The 24,144-nt window shown below is 38.7% G+C and overlaps 2 protein-coding genes across 2 annotated transcripts; one reads left to right on the forward strand and one right to left on the reverse strand.

Moving 5' to 3' along the window:
* Positions 1-169: 169 nt before the first annotated feature.
* LOC131797805 (arginine--tRNA ligase, cytoplasmic-like) lies at positions 170-8,980 on the reverse strand. Its single transcript, XM_059115471.2, has 14 exons — positions 8,766-8,980; positions 8,533-8,688; positions 7,604-7,792; positions 6,816-6,905; positions 6,477-6,718; positions 5,818-5,938; positions 4,789-4,918; positions 4,301-4,405; positions 3,938-4,116; positions 3,151-3,260; positions 2,577-2,682; positions 2,006-2,119; positions 1,544-1,602; positions 170-819 (listed from the first exon to the last, which is right to left on the reverse strand). The coding sequence occupies exons 1-14, from the start codon at positions 8,955-8,957 to the stop codon at positions 462-464; spliced, it is 2,151 nt and encodes a 716-aa protein (XP_058971454.2). The 5' UTR covers positions 8,958-8,980; the 3' UTR covers positions 170-461.
* Positions 8,981-9,076: 96 nt separating this feature from the next.
* LOC131797814 (TBC domain-containing protein kinase-like protein) lies at positions 9,077-23,586 on the forward strand. The gene is made up of 29 exons (XM_059115480.2): positions 9,077-9,905; positions 10,229-10,301; positions 10,934-11,048; positions 11,386-11,459; positions 11,648-11,726; positions 12,168-12,212; positions 12,325-12,412; positions 12,985-13,046; positions 13,148-13,209; positions 13,538-13,595; positions 13,797-13,890; positions 14,110-14,146; positions 14,498-14,608; positions 14,881-14,980; positions 15,090-15,142; positions 15,675-15,750; positions 15,918-15,953; positions 16,178-16,276; positions 16,564-16,626; positions 17,032-17,158; positions 17,683-17,733; positions 17,825-17,908; positions 17,996-18,081; positions 18,397-18,433; positions 18,771-18,932; positions 19,297-19,409; positions 19,700-19,863; positions 21,415-21,574; positions 21,898-23,586. Exons 1-29 carry the CDS (start codon positions 9,713-9,715, stop codon positions 22,000-22,002), a joined length of 2,607 nt encoding a protein of 868 aa, XP_058971463.2. The 5' UTR covers positions 9,077-9,712; the 3' UTR covers positions 22,003-23,586.
* The last annotated feature ends 558 nt before the right edge of the window (positions 23,587-24,144 follow it).

Below are 24,144 nucleotides of genomic sequence, written 5' to 3' on the forward strand. Positions count from 1 at the left end.
CACCTTAGTTTTTTCCCGCTGCGATTTTTTCCGTGCAGGAAAAAACCGCGCCGACTTTCATTTTCGCGAAAAGAAAAAATACAAAATATACATAACAGGAGCCTTTCACCATTACTAGATACTTTCAATTTCCCAAAACATTTGACCAAGAGATACCGTCAAAGCATTTTAATTCTCAGGCTCAGAAAAATTTCAAGAGTTAAACTTAGATTTCTAAAAGAAAGATGATAAATCGTAACATGTTCTTGCTACGGCCTACATCAAATTCCATATTTTTATTTCAAACAGAAAAGTGTTCTCGTTAGTGACTGGGAAGCCACGCCTGCAACACAGATGGCCACCTAAAACGAGTGGATCATTTGCCTTTAAAATACAAAGATTAGACTATGTTTGGAATAAGAGTTATCACTGTTGTGATCTTAGAAGCGGGAATTCATTCAAGTTGTTTGCTAACAGCATGTTTACATTTTCGTAACAGGTTTAATTCCCAGAATGTAAAACGCAGTTTCCATGACGCGCGCGGTGGCCTCGAGAAGAAGCAGGCGTCCCATGTCCACCTTGATTACCTCCCCTGTTTTCCGGTCCTTTTCCACGCAGTAGCAGTTGTCGTAGAACTCTGTAAGAGTGGTGGCCATTTCGTACATGAATTCGCACAGCGTATGCATCATTAAGTCGTCTAGAACGCGGCTAAGGATCTCGGGAAAGCGAATGATACACTTGCCCAGTTTCCACTCTTTCGGATGGTCCAGAGAAATCTCTGTGGTGTTTAAACAAGACTCCAGACTCTTGCGGTCAATATTAGCCGTCCGCATGATGGATCTGGAAACAAAACAAAAACACAATGGTTGAGAGACACTCAAAACAAAGACGACAGCCAACAAAAAACGTGCAATGGTCAGGAATTTTAAAACTGAGCCACATAAAAACCTTGAATTTGAAAAGCAATTTGCTAAGATAACGGTAACTATGAACACTACACACTAATTTAATACTTTGGCCCTTCATATCAGTATGCATATTCTCCATACTGTTCTCTACACATCTAAGATGCTGCTGACAAGTAGAATTTGTTTAACAATCAAGAACTTCTTCAGTTGGTGATCATTTTCTTTATTCTTCTGACCTTGATGTATAATTCGCGGGTTACATTGTAAGGAGAATTTAGATGCTCGTCACTCCTGGGGGTGAAAGGCTTAAAAACCTTCCAAGTTATTCATTTGCAATCAGTGTTAAATGTATCTATACTAGATCACCCTTTACCTTTTTGTATTACATTTCTAAGAAATTTTTCTCTAACTTATCAAACTAATATTTTGTGGCTTCCTTCACTTCCACGGTAATTTATTACGACCCAGAAAACGAATCAAATTTGCCGTATAGTAGATCCGACCGAAACGAGTTCTTCATATTGCTAGGATCGACAGTGTCGAAACCGATGGGCGAAAGTTAGTCCAAAAAGAACCATTCTGAGACGAATACCACATGAACGCAGTGTTAATAATTTTGTACACTAGTACCTAACTGAGACAAAGATGACTTTTACCTTATCCGAGTGTACGCGTAAAGAAGATAAACTGCTGTGTTTCCTTTGTCGTCCAACATCTGATGGGAGCAAAAATTTCGATGAGACTCTCACATAAAGCGAAGCATTTAGGATTATTGTTCCCATCCTTTGCTCCCTAGATGAAAGGTCACTCTCACATATAAATTCTTTCCAGCCGTGGTGGCGACCAAGACAACCGCAGGTTGAAGCGCGACCATTAAATTCAAGAACTTGAAGCGGTCTAAAAAACATCCTCCCTCCTCTCAAAACACGAAATATTTGACAAGGATCCTTATAATTTTAAAGCTGTGCCACTGCTCTGCACCATAGTCGCAGCATTTAAAGAAGCAGTATATCATTTAAACAACAAGTGTACTCATTTATCTAGGACTTTGAAAAAGCTCAATAAATAATCAAGATGCTTTCATTTTGCTTAACAAGCAAACCTCTCTCACGACTTACCTTATCGAATGAAAAGACATAGTCATTGATCCTGTTATGTGAAAGATCTGCGTATTTTACACAGCCATAGGCTACGGCTTCTTGGGCATCCTTCAACTCTTCTGGGGTGAGAACCTTGAGAAGCAATAAAGGCAAAAGAAACATTAGGTTCTCCACTGGAAAATGTCAATTTTAACAAAACTAGGTAACAAAAACAAAATGAAGAGCCGAGAAAAGAAGGTTAAAGGATATAAATATTTAAGGCGAGTTTTCGATTTTGCGTCGTAGGACCAAAGACGACCAATCAGGAAAAGGCAAATGTGAAAAGGAGCCAATGGGAATTCAAGGCGAAAGCATGAAAACTGTTTGCAGAGCGGAAAGGACTGAGTAACCAAGTCGCAATTGGTTTTATTTTTGCGTCTGATTGGGAGTTTTATTGGCCAATCACAGAGCAAAGTAACAACACCGGATTACTCTCGACGCTAAATAAAAGATAACTTTGACGAGCAACAAAACAGAAACCAACACAAAGCGCAAGAAAAACGGCTCGAACAAAGTAACGAGTGGCGAGCGAACATTCAAGGAAACCAACTTTGTCTCGTTCCTTGTCCTTCAGCTTATCCAGTGACCTTTTAAGACCCTCGTCAAGTAGATCAATAAGACGAATTGTGTCTCCCGAACGGGTTTTGAATTTCTTTCTGCAAGAAAAAGAAAAGATGATCAGAATCTGTTGTAAACACAGAAAACTCAAACGGCATAACTTCCCCTGCTTGGAAAAATGTCCTTCTGTATGAAACGACAAGAAATTTCTTTCTAATGCGTTTTTCGTCTTTCATCTTTGACATTGCCCCAGAGATTATTGACCATACAAAGACAGGAGGGGGGAGGCGAGGCGAGGCGATGCGAGGCGCGAATAATCACGACTGCAATAAGTAGCTTTTCTTTAGGAAAAAAGAGAACAGCGATACCTTAAAAGAGGAAATACAAATATGCCGAGCTATAAAACAATTCGACAATTACTAAATACACAAAGGTAAAAATTTACCCTCACAAGTTTAAGGACTTCGAGAACCAGAGCTGGATATGAAGGAAGGAGGGAGGGGGGGGGGGTCGTCCATTACTTGTGTCTAACTGTAATATCCCCATCCCTCCCCTGACTAACTTACTTGTCCTCGCCGAGAACGACACCAAAACCGACATGATCCACTCGAATCACTTTCGGATCATAAATCCCAGCCTCTCGTGAAGCTCCAAAGATCAGTTTAAAATGATCTCCCTTGGATAAATGAAAGGAGAGTAAGGAGTTATTAGTCTGCAAATAACTGCAGTAAATCATCCAGAAAGGATATTGAGAAAGCCTTTTCGTGCAATAAGTTTCCCAAGGCTAAGCAATCAAACCTGTTTTCATTTTCTAAGGAAACTTTTCTCACCGATACTCTGTTGAAAGATTTTTTTGTCGTCGTTAAGTTTTTTTTTTAATTTGGGGGCGGGGGGTTAGGGATAAACTTTACACTGGTACTTTGTCGAGCGCTGTTGATCAAGGTACAATTGTAAAAACGAGAAAAGATTCTTAGCAGAGTTAACACTGTAAGGTTCTTGGAGCCTCATTTAATCGAAACTGTAAAAGCTACGTAACCTCTCATTCCTAGTTTTCATTTCATTATAACATCTTCAAGTCTCTTTTGATTGGGTGTCATACATGATACCAAAATCAAAGTAACAGCCAATCAGAGTAAAGGAAATAGTCTATCACAGAGAGCGAGTAAGAAGAACCAAACTGTCTGAAGCGCGGGAAAAGCGTAAGCAACTACGTGGTTGGTGTCTGAGTAGCAGAGGCAAGGCCATGCCCTAATCAATGAATTCTAGGAAAACCAATGTAATCCCGGATTCCTTTTGTCAATGAATATAAAAATGGTTTTATGTCGCAACTCCGCACTTTTCAAAAACCCTCACCTGGCCAGCATCAGTGACGTAAATCAGCCAGTCGCCATTCTCATCACGCACTCTCTGCTGCAAGGCCGCCATATCAGATGTATCGTATGTGAATCCACCGTCAGACTTGACGACCGTCAGCGGTACCTTATATCCCTGAACAAAAACGACTTTACGGCCTTCGTCTTCGATTACTTTCCCTGAAATAAGACATTGTTATACTCGCCTTGTCTTTCAAAGAAAGTTACGTAGGCAGACCGATTTTGAGAATGGACTACGGTCTAAGGACGGCTAAAAGAAATATCTCTTGCTTGAAACATGTTTCCTAGAAAAAATGTAGCTATGAGCAGGCGACTCTTTACAGCACAAGAAGAGGTCACAAACCTTTCCGCTCAAGATCTGCAACAACATTAGGCATCATATCTTGATAAAATGACTCCCCTCTCTCGATCAAGGTGACATCCAGTCGCTCATAAATATTGTCAAACTCTGAAAGAAAAGTTGCGAGTTTACAGCATTGGAACCAGACTGATAAAGCTGATGACGAACGTGTTAGCTTGTATTACGAGACTGTTAGCGTTAGGCAAAAGACAAGTGAAAAAGCTAATAAACAATTTTTCCCTTTTTCATTTTAAGGGTTTTTCTTTCAGTCTTTACCCTTTCAATCCTAGGATCTCACTGTTAATTCTCTTTACTGTCTGTCATACAGTTCTTACGATGTTAGTATGAAGAATTTGGTAGAGGATATACTTATAATCTCCTAAATGATATTTCTCCTTACTATTATCACTTGTCTGCTTGATATTGTTAGGAGAAATTATTTCTTGGTCATTCATGAGAGTTAAAGGGTTGAGTTTATATAGACATTTCACCTTTCCTAGACTCATCACAAATAAGATTCCAGGCTTTTGTAACGTCTGGTTCACGCCCTTGTAATTCCACAACTCTTTGATAAGCCACCTTCTTAAATGCCTCATCTTCATCAAATCTCTTCTTGGATTCCTGAAATGTAAAATATACATAGGAAGTCTGATGGTGTGGTCTGGTTGTCTGTTTTATAGTATTCGTAAGAAGAACTGGCCAACAACTGGTGAGTAAACTCAGTCTTGGATTGCTTTTCAATTGACTGTTGTAAAACCAAAACCAAAGTACATCACAAAAGGCCGATCAGAAGAAAGGAAATACCTTTAACCCTTTAACTCCTAAGATCTAATTGTTAATTCTCCCCTCTGGCTGCTACACATTTCCTTGTAAATAAGTTACAAGAATTTGTTGTTAGATCAAGATAATAACTTCTGTCTGATAATTTCCATTACCTGTTTGCTAAATAGTGAATGGATGTCATAGGGAGAAGTCACATGATAATCACTTTTGTGGGTTCAAGGGTTAAGAGCCAATAAGAACTCAAAGAAAAATCAAAATGCTGGAAAATGCTGGTGACCAAGTCGTGATTGGTTGAAGTTTTGCATCTGATTGGTTGAGAGGGTGGCACGAGTTTCTGGACCAATCAGAGAGCAAATCAAAGCTAACCCAATGCAATCCTGAAAATTGCTCTAATTAGGCAATACAAAACCAGAAAACCTGGTGTATTGGAGGTGCATTGCTATGGTAAATGATGCTGTAGTCACATGGGACAGAAGTGAAATGAAAGTAAAAAAAATTGAAGAAATATCATTACAGTCTGGGTGAGAGTATTCCTGGAAAGGAATGTTACTAGTACCAGTGTCTGATGTTTCAACATCCCTGAGCAGAAATCAACAAGAGAGTTAAGTGATGAGTTGTTTATTTGTCTGCCACATATCTTACAATAGGTAGCAGCTAATGATAAATATGCTGTGCAATCTTGGTTAGCATGCTCCGAGAAGAAGTCAGAGATATCTGGATGAAAAAGCATAACATACCTTGTAGAAAGCCTGCAGATCACCAATGGGTGGTGAAACTTGCAGATAATTTGGAAACTTGTCCTGGAGATGAGCAATCAACATCCCAAACTGAGTGCCCCAGTCTCCAACGTGATTAAGGCTAAAACACAAATAAACATGAGGAAAAACTAATAAGTTTGCTTGACCACAAAGAAGATTTCAAATCATTTTGATAGTATGAGTTGGGTGTGGGGAACCCTTATTTGTTGCTGTATTTGAGATCATTAAACACCTCCTGTGACATCTTGGAAACAGCCATGTTGGCAAATTAAGCATTTAATTCGCATGTTTGCATGCCAAGCTGTGCTCTTAGAAAAATCACTACTGAGGTAGATGCATTTTTTTTTTTTTTTACACTGGTCCCTAAATATGCTAAGGAATGATTTGAGTTCAGTCAGTCTTACATACTTCAAGTTAAGAAGTAATATGCCATTCTGACATTGCAAGAATCTATCTTTAGACAAGCAGTAAACAAACCCTTCAGGTCTGATGTAGGAAGTGGGGTGTCCCCCACCTCTCCCCCCCCCTTAGGTATTCCTGCTGGCTCTGCCACTCCACTGGGTGCCCAAAGGCCCTTACCTCAGCACACTAAAACAGGTCACCAAAAGACAAAACTAAGCTGCCTGATGTGGCCTTACCGTAGGACATCATGCCCAACAAATTCAAGAAGACGACTCAGGCTTTCTCCAATAATTGTAGACCTTAGATGCCCAACATGCATCTCTTTGGCAATATTTGGAGAGGAGAAGTCAATGACACATCTCTTCTTGACCGGAACAGCAGGAGGTTGTACTCCGTTGGTAAGAATGTCTTTTAGCATTGATGACACAAAGTTATGACTGAGACTTATGTTTATAAAACCAGCTCCAGCTACTTCAACCTATATCAAATAAAAGTTGAAAGAAACAAAACTTTTCCTTTATAATTGCAAGAGAAGATTGATTTTACCAAGTCTTTCCCTGCACTATTGATCTCACCTTTTGCATGAGATCATTCTGAGGTACATTTGCCACAATTGAAGTAGCAATTTGACGAGGGTTACTGTTGATCCCCTTGCCTTTGAGTATCTGTGGATGGTAAAGTAGCAACAAATAATTTTTATGGACTAAAAGAATCACAGCACTCTTATTATCAAATCATGTTGCTGTCAACATGCACAGGAAATGAAGGCAACTTTCAAGGCTTAAATTAGTCATCAATTGCTTCCCTTTGCTCTGAGATTATTCGAGAAAAGTCATACCACCTCTAAACAAATCAGATGCAAAAACTAAAACCAATCACAACCTGTCACCTGTGTTTTCCTGTGATTTAGGCAGTGTGCTTTTTTATTTTGTTTTCTTAATGAGGTCCTCATAACACTTATCCATGTTGTGATTGGCTGTTGTGATAGCATTTGTTTCAGTCATACAAAACTCAATCCAAATGTTCTAAATAACTTATTTGACATTTAAATAACTAACATATTATAGAGTGACAAAAATGACTCTATATTATATCTCAGTTAGAAGGTGCATTATGATTGGTCAGTTCAGCAAGCCATATTTCACCATGGAGACTGACCACCAATTAAAAAGTTTGTTTGAACTGGAATCTTCCCCCTTTATTTGAACACTGAGGCATAACTGTACCATAAGTTAAAGAACCTCCCTTTTTCTGCTTATATTTATGACCCATGTGGAAAAAACAAGGTCTGTAACTTACAGTATTGACCTCAAACTTGATTAGTAAGAGGAATTTATACAAGACACCTTGCAATTTGTATCACCTGGTTAATTGCCATGGCACTGTTACACTGGTAATCTCCAAACTTTTCACCCTGAGAGGCCTGTACAAGAACAGGGGCATCTGGTAGTTCAGGAAATGTTTGTGCAATAGCTTTTTTGAACATTTCATTCAGTGTGAACTGGCAGTTAGTCATGATCCTCTTGGAATTGGCTTTCTCTTCCTTGATGCTCTGAGAAAAAAAAGTAATTAAAATGAATTACAAAGAACTTCCTAATGACAATAGTTGTCTTGGAGAATTACTGAATGAAAGAAGACTTTCTTACACATAGGTAAATACATTGACGAGTAGATTACTTTGAGATATGAACCCCAGGGTAGGAGACAAACAGCGCAAGGTTTGACTGAGAACTGAGATCTGAGATCTAAAGAAGATCTGCCACTCTGGGTTGATGGAGTGAATGCACTTTTGCATGTAAATAATAGAGCACTCTTTCACTGGGTGCTGCACAAACAAGGGTGACAATCACATGTGAGTTTAAATTATTACAACCAGTTTTAGCATTGCATCAGTACCAATTGCTCTGACGAAGGGCTAACGCTCGATACGTCAGCTTTTTTACCCTTTACGCTGGCTAATTTACGTTTTCAACTCAGTTGTTAACACCAAATTACTTACTTAGTATTGCATCAGATTGGTTAGGAAGGTGGCACAGTTTATTTTCTTTTTTTTTCTCTAAGGTGCATTGTCATGTTGTCAAGACCAAAGACAAGGAGCATGGCAAAGAGAAACGAATGCAATCTTTTGACTCGACATGGGGAATTTCTCAAAAAAATAAGGAAATGTGTAGTGAAACTGAAAGAGGAAGTTACAATTATTGCATTGATCATGTGTAAAATAGGAATTTTGTTTGATGTCAAATACATTTGGTAAAATTAAACAATTGAAGAGTGATTTGGAGTATCTCTTACACGCTTGAGGGTCTCCACTTGGTATTTAAGCTTGCTGTTCTCAGTAAAAAGCTTCTCCAACTCCGGATCACGTGCACTATCATTGGTTCCATTGTCGGATGCAACACAATCTTGTAATGCCTCAATTTTCCTCTTCAGACTTAACATTTCATCCTCCTAATAAATATAAAAAAAGTTAAGGTTACCTTAGAAGTATGAGGAAAAGCTTGAGGAAGTTGGATAAGAAATCTCACCGCTATTTTTGCGCGTTTGGAATATTCTTCAACAACAGTGCCGTCCGCCATTTTGTTGTTTGCAACACGTGGGTGTCGTGACACGTGAAAACCTTTGATTTGTGAAAACTTAAAACTTGCGTAGAAGGCGCTGGATATCACCTTCTGAGAACTAAAAGGAAACAATTTCCGCGTAACAATAAAAAAAATCATTTATTGCATGACGAAATACTGAAAGATAAATTTTATTGGCCGGGCTGCAAGGCTTTGGGTGGTTACCAATTAAAAACAACATGGCGAACGATTTGGCTGATTGGGACTGATTGGATTTTATGGCGGTTACAGTCGCTTTAGAGTCAGTCTAGAAGCTCGTGTTCATTTATATAAAAGTTTCAAAAACATGGGTTCGCTCGGCCATGCGCAGATCGGAATTTCGACGTTTTTTCCTTCTTCGCATCCAACAGATCGGTGCGGTACAAATGGAATATTCCTCTTACTCCAAATTCCATCATGTTGTTGTTTATAACACGTGGATGTTATGACACGTGAAAAACTCTGATTTGTGAAAACTTAAATTTACGTGGAAGGCGCTGGATATCCTCTTCCTAGAACTACAAGGAAACAACTTCCGCGTAATAATAAAAAAAAGGTGAAATTTCCGCACAGCCCCATACTATTTTAAAATAAATCTGTTTTCCCAATGGCAATGTATTGTTTTTGCTATTGTTTTTTCTATCCAAAAACTAAATGCAAAATGTAGGATGGGGCTGTGCGGAAACTTTACCAAAAAAAATTTCATTTAATGCACGGATCAATTTTTTTTTTGGCCGGGCTACAAGGCTTTGGGTGGTTACCAATTAAAAACAATATGGCGGAAGCCTGGAAGTAATTGGATTATATGGCGGTAACAGTCGTTATAGAGTCAATCTAGAAGCTTATGTTCATTTATATAAAAATTTTTTGAGAAAATGGGTTCGCTTGGCCGCGCGCAGATCGGAATTTCGACGTTTTTTCCTTCTCCGCATCCAACAGATCAGTGCGGTACAAATGGACTACCACTTACTCCAAATTCCATCGTAATAATTGGTCGGTTTCAGCGATTGAAAACTCTTTACCATCAAAATGTGTGTCAGTATCTGGATATCATCAGAGCCAAACATGGTGAGTCTCTTTTGAAAAATGGTAAAAATCTTCTTTTGGAAACCTCAAAAACTTTTCACGAGGGCGATGTTTTGCAGGGGGAGGGTTGTGTCTCTGACGCCCTCATATCCAACCATTCGATAGTTTTCCACTCTGTTTGAGTGCACGACACTTGAGTTCTCTGCAGTTAATTTATTATAATAATGTTAAGCATCACCAGGGTCTCGATATCACATAATTGTTTGTATTAAATAAAGGATGTGAACACCAACAAAAATAAAATGACTGTTAATTATGATGATTAAGCGAGGTTATACTGTATTGAATTGTTAATATCTTTTCAGAAAGGCTCATAGTTGCTGAGGAGTTCTATTCTGAAAATTTACAGCTTGCTTTGAAAAATGGTAAAAAATTTAGGTGAGTTTTTTTTGCAGATGATCGGCTAGTAATAAATTAAGTTCCCTTAACCCTTTAACTCCCTGAAGTGATCAACTTTTAACTTCTCCCAATAATATCCATACATTATCCAGCAAACAGGTAATGAGAATAATCAAACTTATCAGGTAGAAGTTGCTATTTTGATTTAACACAGAATTCTCACAACTAATTTACAAGGAAATGTGTAACAGCTAGCAGAGAGAATTTAACAATCAGATCTTGGGAGTTATAGGGTTAAAAAAAGGAATGATCAACAGACTTTGAGAGAATTGCCCTTATTGCAGTAGGTCATCCACAAGCTTTTTTCTTCATTTGATGTGATAGTGTTGGGTTTGTTTGTGGAGACAAATATTTAAAAGAAACAAATATTGTTCAACAATTCTTTTTTTTTACTTCGACCTCATGGTCCAATTTTTCTCGTCCCCCCGATGGCCACATGACTAAAGTACTCTGGAGGCTGGGGTGGGGTAACTGTTTACCCCTTATAACAACAAAGAAACGCTACATTTTTGAAGAAAACATTCAGAATAGATGCCAATTATTTTTTGAGAGTGTTTGAATTCAGATGTTATCAATTAATGATTAATTTCCATGTGATTTTTATCTTGCAGTTATACTGATATTAAAACAATTGCATTTCAAGTTGTTCAAGGCCTTTCCTTTCTCAATGCACATGGCATTGTCAATAGGAATTTGTCTCCTGTGAACATAGTATTCACTCCAAAGGTTAGGATCTTTACAATTCATGGTCACGATCAAATGTCTTTTTGATTTTTGATGCACCAAATTCCAGTCCATTCCATTCCCATCATTCGTACGATTCTCATGACAGTTTGCTTTATTTGTTTATACTCCTTAGTGGATTGAGGCACTGTGAGAGTGAGAAGTTTGCACAAGAAAACAACACAATTGATTCAATGCTAGCTTCAAACCAGACCTCTTGATCATGTGTCCATTGTTAACCACTGAGATTAAACATCTTTCACTGCTTTATATTGTAGTAATTACTTAATTAAGTTCTGTTTATCTTTGTAGAGTAATGAATATGTCTTTTTGATTTCAGGGTGGAGTCAAATTATCCAGAAGTTGTTTATATCACATGACTGGTTCTGGGGCTCGAGTTGCATTTCCAATTGGGTAAGCTGTATATTATTTAGTGCTCTATGTATATGTCAGAAGAAAATGTATATGAGAGATGACAATGATTGAAAAGTTTCAAATAACAGTTTATTTGATAATGGTTAAAGTTACTAACTCTGATTTCCTTTGATGAAAATAATGTGGCTTACATATTTAGCTCAAAACATATCAACTTTTTTGTGCAGTTCTCCAGTATTCATGGCTCCTGAGGTGGTTTTAACAGGCCAAGGCCTCTCACCTGTATTTGGACCATCAGGACCAAAGGTATGCATTATTTACTGTCAATAACAACATTTATTAATGTGATATTGTTTTGAAGTTTTAATTTGAGGGCACACTCTAAAAGGAAAAAGGTGATTTGCAATGTTCTGTAGCTAGTTATTTGTTACCCTAAGCTCATACATGTTAAGATTTCACATTAGCCCCATGACCCTTAAGAGTAACCAGTATCTGATTTCTCCTTACAATTTCACCCTGAATCACACACTTAAAGATAACAAGAATAAAGGAAATGATAACCAACTAAAGCTGCTTGTGTTTGTCAAACAAATTCTCCTTGTCAGCCCCATAGTAAATGTATAGGGAATAGTATGGAGAATATGCATTTGAATCATTTTGACTTGAAATTTTGAACTTCTGCCATGACTTTCAACTTGGATATTGATTGAAAGTTATTGTCATTTTTTCAATTTTGCCTTATTTTAGGTTGATGTGTGGTCTTTGGGGATGGTTTTGATTTACCTGATATTGGTAGGTACAGATTTCTATTTAATAAATAAATTAGCTTTGGTTTTTCCGTTAACCCTTTTCTACCAAGAGTGCACAGAATCTTGCATTTTTTTTTCTCCTCATTCATTCTCAGGAAGGGTCTTTGTGGGCAACTGAATCTGAAAACAATCATGTACAAAAGATATTCTTGAAAGTTCTCTCTCTTGTAAAAGGTGTTCAAGGTAGGTAGTGCTATGTTGTTCACAAATTGTTGTTAATTTTAGCAGTATATCAGATATCAGAATTTTCAAGTTTCAAGTGAAGGTAATGACAATTAAAGATTAGTTTTATTTTAAGCCCATTCTCCAAATGAATGTGCTTTAATGCACTTTACAGTACCCTTTGGGGGACTTAAATCAGACTTCATTGAGCAGTTTACAACTTTTGAGAGGGAATTTTCCTGGTCCCCCCTAATTTAGGAATGTTTGGAAACAAGTCCAGTACACAACACTGGAAGCTATGTACCCTACACCTTGAGATAATTGCATGGGTTTTTAAGTCCCCTGCTGACCAGTATGGAGAAGAGGCAGGAGACGGGGCCTATGGTTTATCATCCTCATTGGAAAAAAAACTAGAATGTCTTTACAACCATTTGCAGATGCCATAGCAAAGGTAGAACATTCTCCTGAGTGAACTTGGTCCAGTTTAGGGCTTGAACCCTCAAGCCACATCATGGCAGTCCAGTGCTCTCCAACATGAGCTTACCAGGCTGCAGTAGTTTTACTGCCTAACCAGGTTTTTTAATTTCCATCAGATTCTTCAAGTGATGTTCTTAAACTTCTCTTTGATGACAATCATGCACTGGAAAAACTCCAGGTTAGCAACATTCAAGAGGAAAGTGCATTTGAAAATTCTTCATATTATTAATAAAAATAATTTGATTAAGGTTGGCATGTTTTGGTCTTTATTTCTTGTAGGAAATTCCTTCAGATCTGGCTTCTTTTCTAAGAATTTGCCTGACAGTGGATGTTGCCAAAAGGTTTATTTCTAATTAATATCTCTTTACCTTTTTATTTATTTACCTTCCATTTATTCCTATATGGTGACATGTATACAAAAATATACTTTGATCCACATAATACTCATGAAAGTGGTACTGGTAACAGTACTTTACTTACATATGTTCCACAGGCTAGACCAGATAAGCATAAACCTAGAAAGCTTAGTGACCATTTGACCTTTAAGATAGGGAGAGTGTTATTCAACAAATGATCCACTCTTTCATTTTTGTCTTACCAGTAAGTTATAATGCTGCTAATTCTAACTTGGTAAATGAAAATGTATTAATTAAATGTTTTTTTCCCTAGGCCTGTCCCATGTGAGTTACTGAATCATGAAGTGTTTGCCAACTTCGATAAAGCAAAGGTAATTCTTATCAGGACTCTTGTTTGAAAGGGTAGACAATGCCATCCCACAGATAAATAGCTTTTTCATTTTTTTACTACTCAAGTCCCCTGAGACTGTTTTTCAACTCAAAATGCCTTGACTATGTCTCATGTAACTGTCTGATTTTTACATGCCATTACCTTGTTTATATTGTAAAGATAACTTCATGGTTCCCACCAGGTGAAACTAACCAATGGATTTCAGAAATTTCCTGCTGTATTCAACTTAAAAGAACTTCCTGTTGGTGATTTTCAAAATGATGATTTATTGCAAGGTAAGATGGCTAATCTCATCTGTTTAAAGATGATTACAATTTTCAAGATGACTATATGTGTGCTGTACGACTTCAACACAGACAAAGTGTGTAATTCTGCAAACCCCACTTGAGTGGGGTTTGTGCATATGTATGAGCACTGTTACCTAGTAACGCGTGACGTATTTTGGTTGGTATGGTATGGCTGAGATTCAGGGTCTGTTTCTTGTTCTTCAACAGATATTGATGATGACGAAGAAGATCTCCTTTCTGAGAGGTTTGATTGGCATTCTATTTTTTGAGGGGGTTAGGTAAACAGTATTCACAGACAAGTCACTTAGAACGGGCACATAGTCAAATGTTAACCCTTTGCCTCAAGGAACGACTAGCATCCAATTTCTCCTTACAATATCACCCTGAATCGAACATCAGGGTCACAAGAATATAGTAAATGATCGCCAAACTAAAGCAGCTTGTGATTGTTTAAACAAGCTCTCCTGGTCAGCACCTTAAGAAATGTATAGAGAACGGTATAGAGGATATGCAAACTGATGTTAGGGTGTAAAGAGTTGGTATTCAGCTGAGTTAGATCCAACTGTAAAATTGTTTTTCACGTTTGTTTCTTTAGACCGCTACACGAGGTGTATCACTTATGGAGACTGGCTGGAGGAGATATGGAAGGAGAACTGAAGAAACGAGGACTTATTAAGACAAAGCCTCCAATAATGACGCTTCCAGTGTATGTAACTAACACGCCACCAAATATTGAACAATTAGATTATGATTTTGGGATTTATTTCGCGTGATAGTTTATCAGGGCCTCGCTCTCACAAACTTTCTCGCATAGAAGTTTACTTCGTGAACGTTTTGCCTCGCAGTTAGTATTTCCTTTCCTACCAGTCTGCGTATTTACCAGCGCTTTCACTGATTAAACTTCATTTGCCATGATAACAATGATTAAGATTTCTTTAGTTAATATTGATTAAAATCCATTCTTGTTGACTTTTGCAGCATTCTACTACACACTGGAGAGGAACTTGGAATGGAAAAAGATCGAGTGTTACTCTTAGATGAAACAATAGTTCCTGTATCGATGGCACAACTTAGACAGGTAAAATGGACTGAAATTAAAGGAAAAGCATATACGCAGGCTTGTTTAATTTGTATTACAGTTGAAGCTCTTATCTGTTACTCATATATGTCCAATGATTTTATTTCAGAGGCTCAAACATGTGGATCCATCTGCATATTTTCCACTCATTGAGGAGGATGAGTATGAAATAGTTTCACCTGTTTTAAACTTCACTAAAATAATGCTATATGGAAATTAAGCTGTAAAGGAAAGCCTCAAATTGTTAACATCACTAAAACTTGATCGTGTTATCTGACCGTCCGGGTGAGAGAAGCTCTGAGACGGACTACTGTCGGAAGTAGAAACTGACGTTTCGATAACTCCTTAAAGAAGTCATCTTCAGACTCGAGTGAAAACTTGTTGTCATTCGAGTGTATTACATCAAGTCCGCGTAAAATGATTGGTCACTTTTACTATGACGCGTAACGTCAAAACAAGTCGTGGAGATAGGTGCAGAGTACGCCCCAGCGACAATTCTCCTGGTATGGCGTGGTGAATTCTTGTGCAAATCTTTGTCTCTGCGATAAATCATCGCCTAGGGTGCGTGCTCTGGTTAAAATGTACGCCATGCCGCCTTATACAGTTGCTTTATGCTACAGAAACTAAACTGAGCTGCGGCAACTATGCGATTTAGCCTTCTGACTAAACCTTTTTTTTCTTGTTCTTGTATTAGTCCATCCTCTAGATATGCTCTTCTCGACACAGCTGACCTTCCCTTGACAATTAGAGAGACAACTGTGGATTACCAGGTAGAGTGAACTTAGAGTAAGATACATGAAATCCGCGTGCAATGTGCGTAGCACGCACAAGTTGCCCGTGTCTTGCACGAGTGCAGCCGCAGCAGTACACTGTATGTTAAGTAGTTTTTTTAATTGAAAAAATACAAAGGTGTGTCTAACATTGGTGTGTTTTTTAGTTTCACAGAATTGTCCTGTTTCAAAGACTCCTAGAGGTAGGAGCAATATACTAAAAACATTTACATGTTTAAGTACTTAATATATTTTGTAAAATTTTGACATTGAGAATACTTCCATTATTGTTTCTCTTGTCATTTAGTGAGTCAGAAAGAGCTTTCGCGTCAGTGTATGGTATTTTGATTCATAAATGACTGTAAGAGAAATTCCATGTTTGATTACTAAACACTTTCATTCTGAACACTGTATTGTCCTATCTCAGGGTTATCCTTACACAAGAGATCGTATAGTACGAGAAGCCAGAATAGACATTCCTCCTTTCCTTAGAGGAAAGATATGGGCAGCGCTTCTAGGGATTCAGGTGAGAATGAGATCAAAAATTTCCTTTGCAACCCGAAAGAGAGTGGCAGACGAAAGAGCATGATGCTACACGATGGACTACGGCTCGAGCCCTGACCGGATCATTGTGTAGGGTTGTTGGGAAAATCAGCAACATCGAAAGCGTAGTTTGAATAAGTGAAATAAGAAAGATAATAAATTTTGCGTTCATAACAAGGCGAAAAAACATCTTTAGTCATTTCATTCCCTAGCTCAAAAATGTATTATTTTTCTTATCATTTAAGGCAGACTTGTTATATTTATCCTCAGGGTGATATCCAAGGTACATATGACGCTATTGACAAGGAATCTTTCACTCAAACAGACAGACAGGTTTGTCAGTCAATCTAGCCTAGCCTGTTTAACTGGCCTAAATAACTTTGCCACTTTTAAGTTTTTTTGTGTTCCTCTAAGAAAACATGTTACGTATAATAAGGGTTTTAATAGGAACATCCCTCATGCTAAGCCTTCCAGCAGTGTGATTGAATACTGGTGAAGTGAATGTAAAATCCGAAATTGTAAATACCATTTAAAATTGAATCATGGTATTTACTTTGGCGCAACTTGACTTACTATAGATTTACTAAAAGTCCTCTCCAGTAGATTTTCGACTTTTTCAGTGATATTTCCAATCTATTGTTTACTCTCTTGTGCCCTTGATTTCACTACCCGAAGATTTCCACACGAAGGACAACTTGTTTCAAGTGTAATGAATTTTATTTGTGCATTTTTTCTCAGATTGAAGTCGACATTCCTCGGTGCCATCAGTATGATGAACTGTTGTCTTCACCCACTGCTCATGAGAAGTTTAAGAGGATTTTAAAGGCTTGGGTTGTGTCTCACACCAGCTTGGTCTATTGGCAAGGTAATCAGTGTAGAGTGCTATTCGGTTAAGCGAGAACAATCAAAAACATTACTGGAATTTTTTGAATACTCAAGTAACAGTATGTTAAGTGCCTAAATCGTGGAACAATGCGAGTGGCCAAGTCATGAAGGGTTTTGGTTTTGCAACTGATAGGTGGAGAGGATGCTCTGTGTAGTTTACATAGAACTGTTCTGAACACTCTAAAAGCTTGATTTTGGAGCAATTTTCAAGTGAGAGTGGAAAGTGATTCTGGTTTTCCTTTTTCTTAACTTTGCTCGGTGATTGGTCCAGAAACCTCATGCTATCCTTTCAACCAATCAGATGCAAAACTGAAAACGATCGCAATTTAGTCGCCCGCGTTTTCCCGCGCTTCAAGCAGGTTGTCTGTTTTAACTTCTCGTTGGTTAATGATGATGTTAATCTTTGTTCTGACTGATAGCTGTGATAACTTGGTTTCAGTTTTTCAACACTCAATTGAAGAAAACTACCCTATAACCAGGCTAATTGATTTTTGCTTTTTTCAGGTCTGGATTCTCTCTGCGCGCCTTTTCTTTCACTCAATTTTAACGACGAAGGTAAGAAAACCGATGGTTAAAAATAACCCAGAGTGGTTCAGGTTTGAATTTCGTGTCCGACCGACGATTGTATGATTTTTTACCTTCACAGCTCTTGGATACGCTTGTCTGGCGGCTTTCATTCCCAAATATCTTCATAACTTCTTTTTGAAGGACAATTCAGCCATTATACAAGGTGAGCGGTTGTATCGGTCGTTTTTAAACATCTTTTGTTCCATTTTCAAAAATCACTAATAGTGCGGTAATTCCATTTTCTGGGCAGAATATTTGGCCGTGTTTTCTCAGCTTATCGCCTTTCATGATCCTGAGCTTTTTAACCATCTTCATGAAATTGGATTCATCCCAGAGGTAAGGATGATTTATAAAACAATAATTTACATACCTCTCAGCTATTATATATTTTTTTCCGATTAGGAAAGCGCGTGTCATATGTCGCATGATATAATCTTCAGATATCCCTTCGGCGTCTCTGATTGGTGATTACTCCTGAATGCCAAAAAGATAGCAACTAATCATAGGCACTGCACATCTGTTAAATTTGTCGGGTCCAATTTCTCCCTTTCTCTCGATCGGAGCAAATTGTGATACCATGATGATGGTGATACCATTCCACAGTTATTGTTATAAAACCTATTATCATTTGGTCTGGTTTTTTTTCCACAGTTGTACGCAATTCCATGGTTTCTCACCATGTTCTGCCGTAAGTATTCGTGTAGATTAGTTGTCTGACGAAGGGCTAACGCTCGAAACGTCAGCTTTTAAACCCTTTACGTAGGCCAATTTACGTTATCAACACAGTTGATAATACTAAATTACCCTTTTATACTCTCCCACCGACGCAGTACCACAGTTTCTTCAAAAACTTACCCCATTTCTTTTAACACAATTATTTCCTAGCGGCAATGCGCACGATTCCCATCCAAGGGTGGCAATACTTCTTAACGCCTCTCAGCTAAAAACCAGTATGAGTTCCAGCATTCTGTTCTTGACTCAAAAGCAGACTTCGCCTCCTATCTTTTCCCCTTTTTATTTTTCAGACGTGTTTCCTCTTAAAAAGATTTATCACCTTTGGGACACTCTGTTGCTAGGCAACTCATCCTACCCACTGTGCATTGGTGTCGCTATTCTGGAGCAGCTACGAGATCAACTGCTGTCGTTTGGTTTCAACGAATGCATCCTTCTGTTCTCTGATATGCCAGGTAAGTTGTTTCCATTCAGTGAGTTGTCTCCTGCTTTCCTTCACCGTTGGATGGTGCATGCTCATCGGAACCCCTTTCCCTCAGACTTATACGCTCTTGCTGTCACAGGTCATCGCAGTCTCCGTAGCAATGGATCAATCACGGTCATTGTTACTTCTCCAAGAAGTGACGATGGTTAATCTTAGGTGGCCCCAACCCCCCCCCCCTTGCATTTTAAAAAATTAGGTCTCCCTAGCTGGGTGGGTTAGGGAACGGAGTGAAGTGTCCCACCCAGGTATACAACACATTCACATGGACAGAAGTCGAACCCAGACCCCTCGAAATGTAACAGACTGTAGTTGTTATCTTATTTCTTGCATTTTAGGAGTCGACATTGATCGAGTGGTGCGAGACGCTAAGAGGATTTTCTGTAACACTCCGCGTACAGCTTCAATGAGACGACATGACAGAATGTATAACGATCCAAATGTGAAACATGTAAGACTTGAGCAATTTTCAATTGAATGTCTAAAGTGACCCCCAGATTGCTTCGCTTTACTTTGCATGGCTCTGTGCGTGACTGGTCCAGAAACTCGTACCACTCTCAGATGCAAAACAGAAACCAGTCGCGTTGTAGTCATCCGCGTTTTCCCGCGCTTTCTTGTTTTCCTCTGAGAACTCATTTGCCCTTTGCAATATATTCCTTGTCCCCCGTAAGTTTCAAAATACAGTGCAACACAAACTCGTTTAACAAAGAATTTTGCAAAATTCGTTCCTCTTCTTGTTAGGAGAAAGAGTTTATTCCGCTATCACAGCTTAAAGCTGAAATCTGTCCCCGGATTTCCGCTCAAGATCTTGTACACATTTGTGAATTGGACGAAAATGGAGGTGCCAGAAGCCCAAGGAAAACCAAACCTCGTGGTCTGATCGTAGATGTCAGGCCGGCGGAGGAGTATCCTTGACTCAATAACATTTGGACGGTTTAAAGCCATAGATATGTATGGGCGGCCGTCACCACCAAAAATACAAGGATGTCAAATAGATCAGCAAATACAAAGATGGTGTAAGGATCAGCTGCAGGATAGCATAGCTAATAAAGGAATGGCATGGCCAAATTATAGACAGTCTAGTTTTCCTTCGTGAAACAGAACACCCTAAACATGAATAGTTTAGCCAAATGAGAAACGGTCTAGTAGCCCATGTTGAGTTGGAACATGAGATTGTGAAATAGACTAGCTTAATTACGAATAGGTTAGCACTCATTTGCAATACAGTACTCAAACGGTGTAGCGTTGAGTTAAACGGCTCAGGGTAACGTCGAGTAGCACAGCGTACGCACAAACGGTGTAGCGTTGCGTCAAATGGCTCAGCGTAATTTAGAATGGTACAGCGTACACACATATGGTGTAGCGCTGCGGGAAATGGCTCAGCGTAATGTCGAATGGTACAGCGTACATAAAAACAATGTAGCGTTGTGTGAAATGGCTTAGCGTAATGTCGAATGGTACAGCGTACATGCAAACAGTGTAGCGTTGAGTGAAATGGCTTAGAGTAATGTCGAATGGTACAGCGTACATACAAACAGTGTAGCGTTACGTGAAGTGGCTTAGCATAATGTCGAATGGCACAGCGTACACACAAATGGTGTAGCGTTGCGTGAAATAGCTCAGCGTAATGTAGAATGTTACAGCGTAGACACAAATAGTGTAGCGTTAGGTCGAATAGCTTTGCAAAACATCAGACGCTCTATCTGAACATTAAATTACTTAGTATTACTTGAAATATTTCGATGTTGTGGCGAATCGTCGTGGCGTGACGTGAAGGCTATGCCATTCCTTTATTAACTATGCTATCCTGCAGCTGATCCTTAAGCCATCTTTGTATTTGCTGATCTATACGACATCCTTGTATTTTAGGTGGTGACGGCCGCCAAGGCATCTCGCCGAAACCACCAAAAATACAAACCGCAAATGGAACAGCGATCTGCTGGGGGTATGACGTCATCGAATGTGAAGACTGACACGAAACCATTACATGGCGTAGTATAGTCCTCACTTTGCTTTGCCGTAAAGCAGAGCCAATTTGGTAAGTTTCTCCTCTTTTTTCACTGCTGATATTGCACTAATTCGCTACTAGACCGTTTCTCATTTGGCTAAACTATTCATGTTTAGGGTGTTCTGTTTCACGAAGGAAAACTAGACTGTCTATAATTTGGCCATGCCATTCCTTTATTAGCTATGCTATCCTGCAGCTGATCCTTACACCATCTTTGTATTTGCTGATCTATTTGACATCCTTGTTTTTTTGGTGGTGACGGCCGCCCATAGATATGTAGTTACAGGGGCGTAGAAGGAAATACGGGAACTTTTCTGCGACTCGGAAACTTGTGTTATACGCGCTAATCTTATAAAGATTAATAAGCACGAGCGGATGTACTTGATAAGTAGAAGAAAGTATGATTTCCAGCTGTGTTTTCCTTAATTCTTTATCTTTCATTGTAAAGATTCGCATGTGGCCAAATTCCCGAGAGTGTTAACATTCCTTACAATCAGGCGTTCCTCGAAGAGGGCGGACTGGCTCCATCACCGGCAGCAAATACACTGACTAACTTCAAAGGGAGAGTGATTGTTGTTGTGGGAAATCGCAATAATTACCCCGCTAAGGTAGAGCAAAGTTAATCAGTCATGGAGTACGGTGATACAGCTGATAGAATCAGCGTATTATACGATAATACGATGATGCGACTCCGCAAGCGACCTTCAGTTGAGTGTCCAAGAAGATTCAGGCTTTACTTTACTCTGTGATTGGTCCAGAAGTCTCGCACCGCTTGCTTCACCAATCAGGCACGAAACGTAAACCAGTTGCGTCCCATGGATACACGAGTTTTCCCACGCTCACTTCATTCTCAATAACAGGTTTGTTTATATGAAACTCAGTCGAAAGCGCACTAGGCCTAAAGATATCTTTTCGTTTATTCTTTAAACAGGTTGGTACTGAGCTTGTTCAACTTGGATTTTCGAGAGTTTGTGTCTTGGAAGAACCAGGGTTGTCAATTCTTCGCACGCGTGGACATCTTACAGTTCCAACTTAATAATCTGTGAGGACGTTTCAGTTGGAAAACACATTCTATTTCCTTAATGATATTCAGTTCAGCCAATAATGTGGTAGTCTTCACTTAACGGAAATGCTCACTTAAAGGAGAGTTACGCTATTGATAAAAATTGCAGGCCTTCAGTAATTATTTATCGAAAGTAAGTCGAACGGGAAGGGAAAAAAAAGCAAGATTTGAAGGTTAATTCTTTGGTACTGTAATAGTTGTGAGATTTCACCAATAATTTTTTCGATATTTGAACTCCAATAAAATGTAAATTTATGAATGAGGGTAATTTCTCAGGAAATTATGGTTTCATGTTTTGCTTCTGGAAAAAGCAAAGATTCTCTAAGGATTACATTTGACATATTTGGTTTAGTAAGTTGTTTCTTAATGCTTATTAGGCAATTTAAAACGGCCGGAAAACTTGGTAGAGCGTTGTTGCTGAGACATTTCACAAAGTCAAGCCAATTAACAATTGATTCATACGTCAGCGTGTGTTCATCGAGCTATGAAGCACGTGGGAAGTTTGGAGAGCACGAAAGATGCGTAAGAGTTGCTCGAGGCGTAGCCGAGATGCGTAAGAGATGCGTTTTTTCTCAAGGGATTTGTTTGATGACGTCATGAGCGTGCACAATAGGAATATGAAGCACGTTCGCGCAATTGAATTTGATTAGACAAATTTACTAGCTATGTTATAATTTATATTTGACCAGTTGTTACATAATTACACAGGTGGTGTGTTCTTTCGCTATGTTTTCCAAACCCGTAGTCCTTGTTTTCTAAAATATTCATGAGCCATTTTAAGGATCTTGTAGAAATGAATGCAGAATCCCACCTGGTTTAGTTATATTTATATCAATTACACATCGTTTAAAACGGGTAGAGCGGATAGAGTTCCACCTTCACGTTATGTTAACCTCCGATGAATGTGATATCAAATTCGAAGGGAATTCAAAGTACTTCCCTGTCTGTAGTGGAAGCGGAATCGTGAATCCTAACGGTTAAATCGGAAAGAATCATAACCTTTTGTAGACAATTCGATTTAGGGCTTAAGCAACTGTACTTTTATTGCTATTCCTTTTACTGCAAAGCTTTCGTCGATCTACGGCATCGTCAGGGAATGTAAAGAAAATATTCTCATATGCAGTAAATCGGCGAAAGCTTGGACAGGAGGTCAAGGCCTCAATCGAACCGTCCAGTTAATCAACATGCAACTGAAGGACAACTCTAAACGTCCACCTGGACCTTGGAAATCATGAATTGTGAGCTATGGTTAAAAAATTAGTCATGAATATCATAAAAGATTTTAGTAATCATCATAGAGCTGAAAAGAGGCAGGAATCACAAAGTAAAGTAATTCCGCTTCCACCTGACTGGTATATATTTAGAGCAGATAACGGTTATAGATTTGAAAACTATGGTTTTAACACGGGTATGAGTTACGAGGGAATCAGGAGAGCCTATAAAATGTCCTCGTCTCTTCAACTCCAAATCAATAAAGGAGGGTGACACGAAAACAAAGTTATCGCTCGAGTGGAATTTTCGGGTGACTTTTACGCCTATAGGAAGGTTTGAAAACGGATATGGATTTGAGAGATGGGGTTTCTGAAAGAAACAAAATGGATTAATTAGGGTGTCAGAACCTACTTCTCTTATCTTTCAATTTTCATTTCCAAATATGGCTTCGATGCCGACAAGTTACCAGGACTTTCCAGGTCTGAAAATGGAAGCGGAAAGTAACTAAAACTGGAGTTAAGATTAAGAGAACTGGGCGGCTCATCACACCAAAACATGTTTATTTTGTATCCCTACTGTCACGGTTCACTTCACGGGTCATTATTACGTTTTGGCGAAGGGAACAAAGATAGATACAAGAATGCGGACAATATCTGAGCTGCACCCAGCTATGAAGTATCTTGTTTACGACGTAGGTGGGGGTTACATTTCCTCTTTTCCGCAAGCTCTTAAGTAATCGAGATTTTTGTTTATTTTTTTTATTTTTTTTTTTTTGTCGCGGCAGATGACTGACGGCAAACGGGGATTTCTGCTTTAACTTCTGGTGTTAGTTATTATACTTTGTTTTCGGCGATGAAAAGGCGGTGATGAAATGGCCTCAGTAGATGAGAAAACTGGTTTAAT

This window comes from Pocillopora verrucosa, chromosome 14 (assembly GCF_036669915.1).
Source record: "Pocillopora verrucosa isolate sample1 chromosome 14, ASM3666991v2, whole genome shotgun sequence".
In the NCBI taxonomy this organism is placed as follows: domain Eukaryota; kingdom Metazoa; phylum Cnidaria; class Anthozoa; order Scleractinia; family Pocilloporidae; genus Pocillopora; species Pocillopora verrucosa.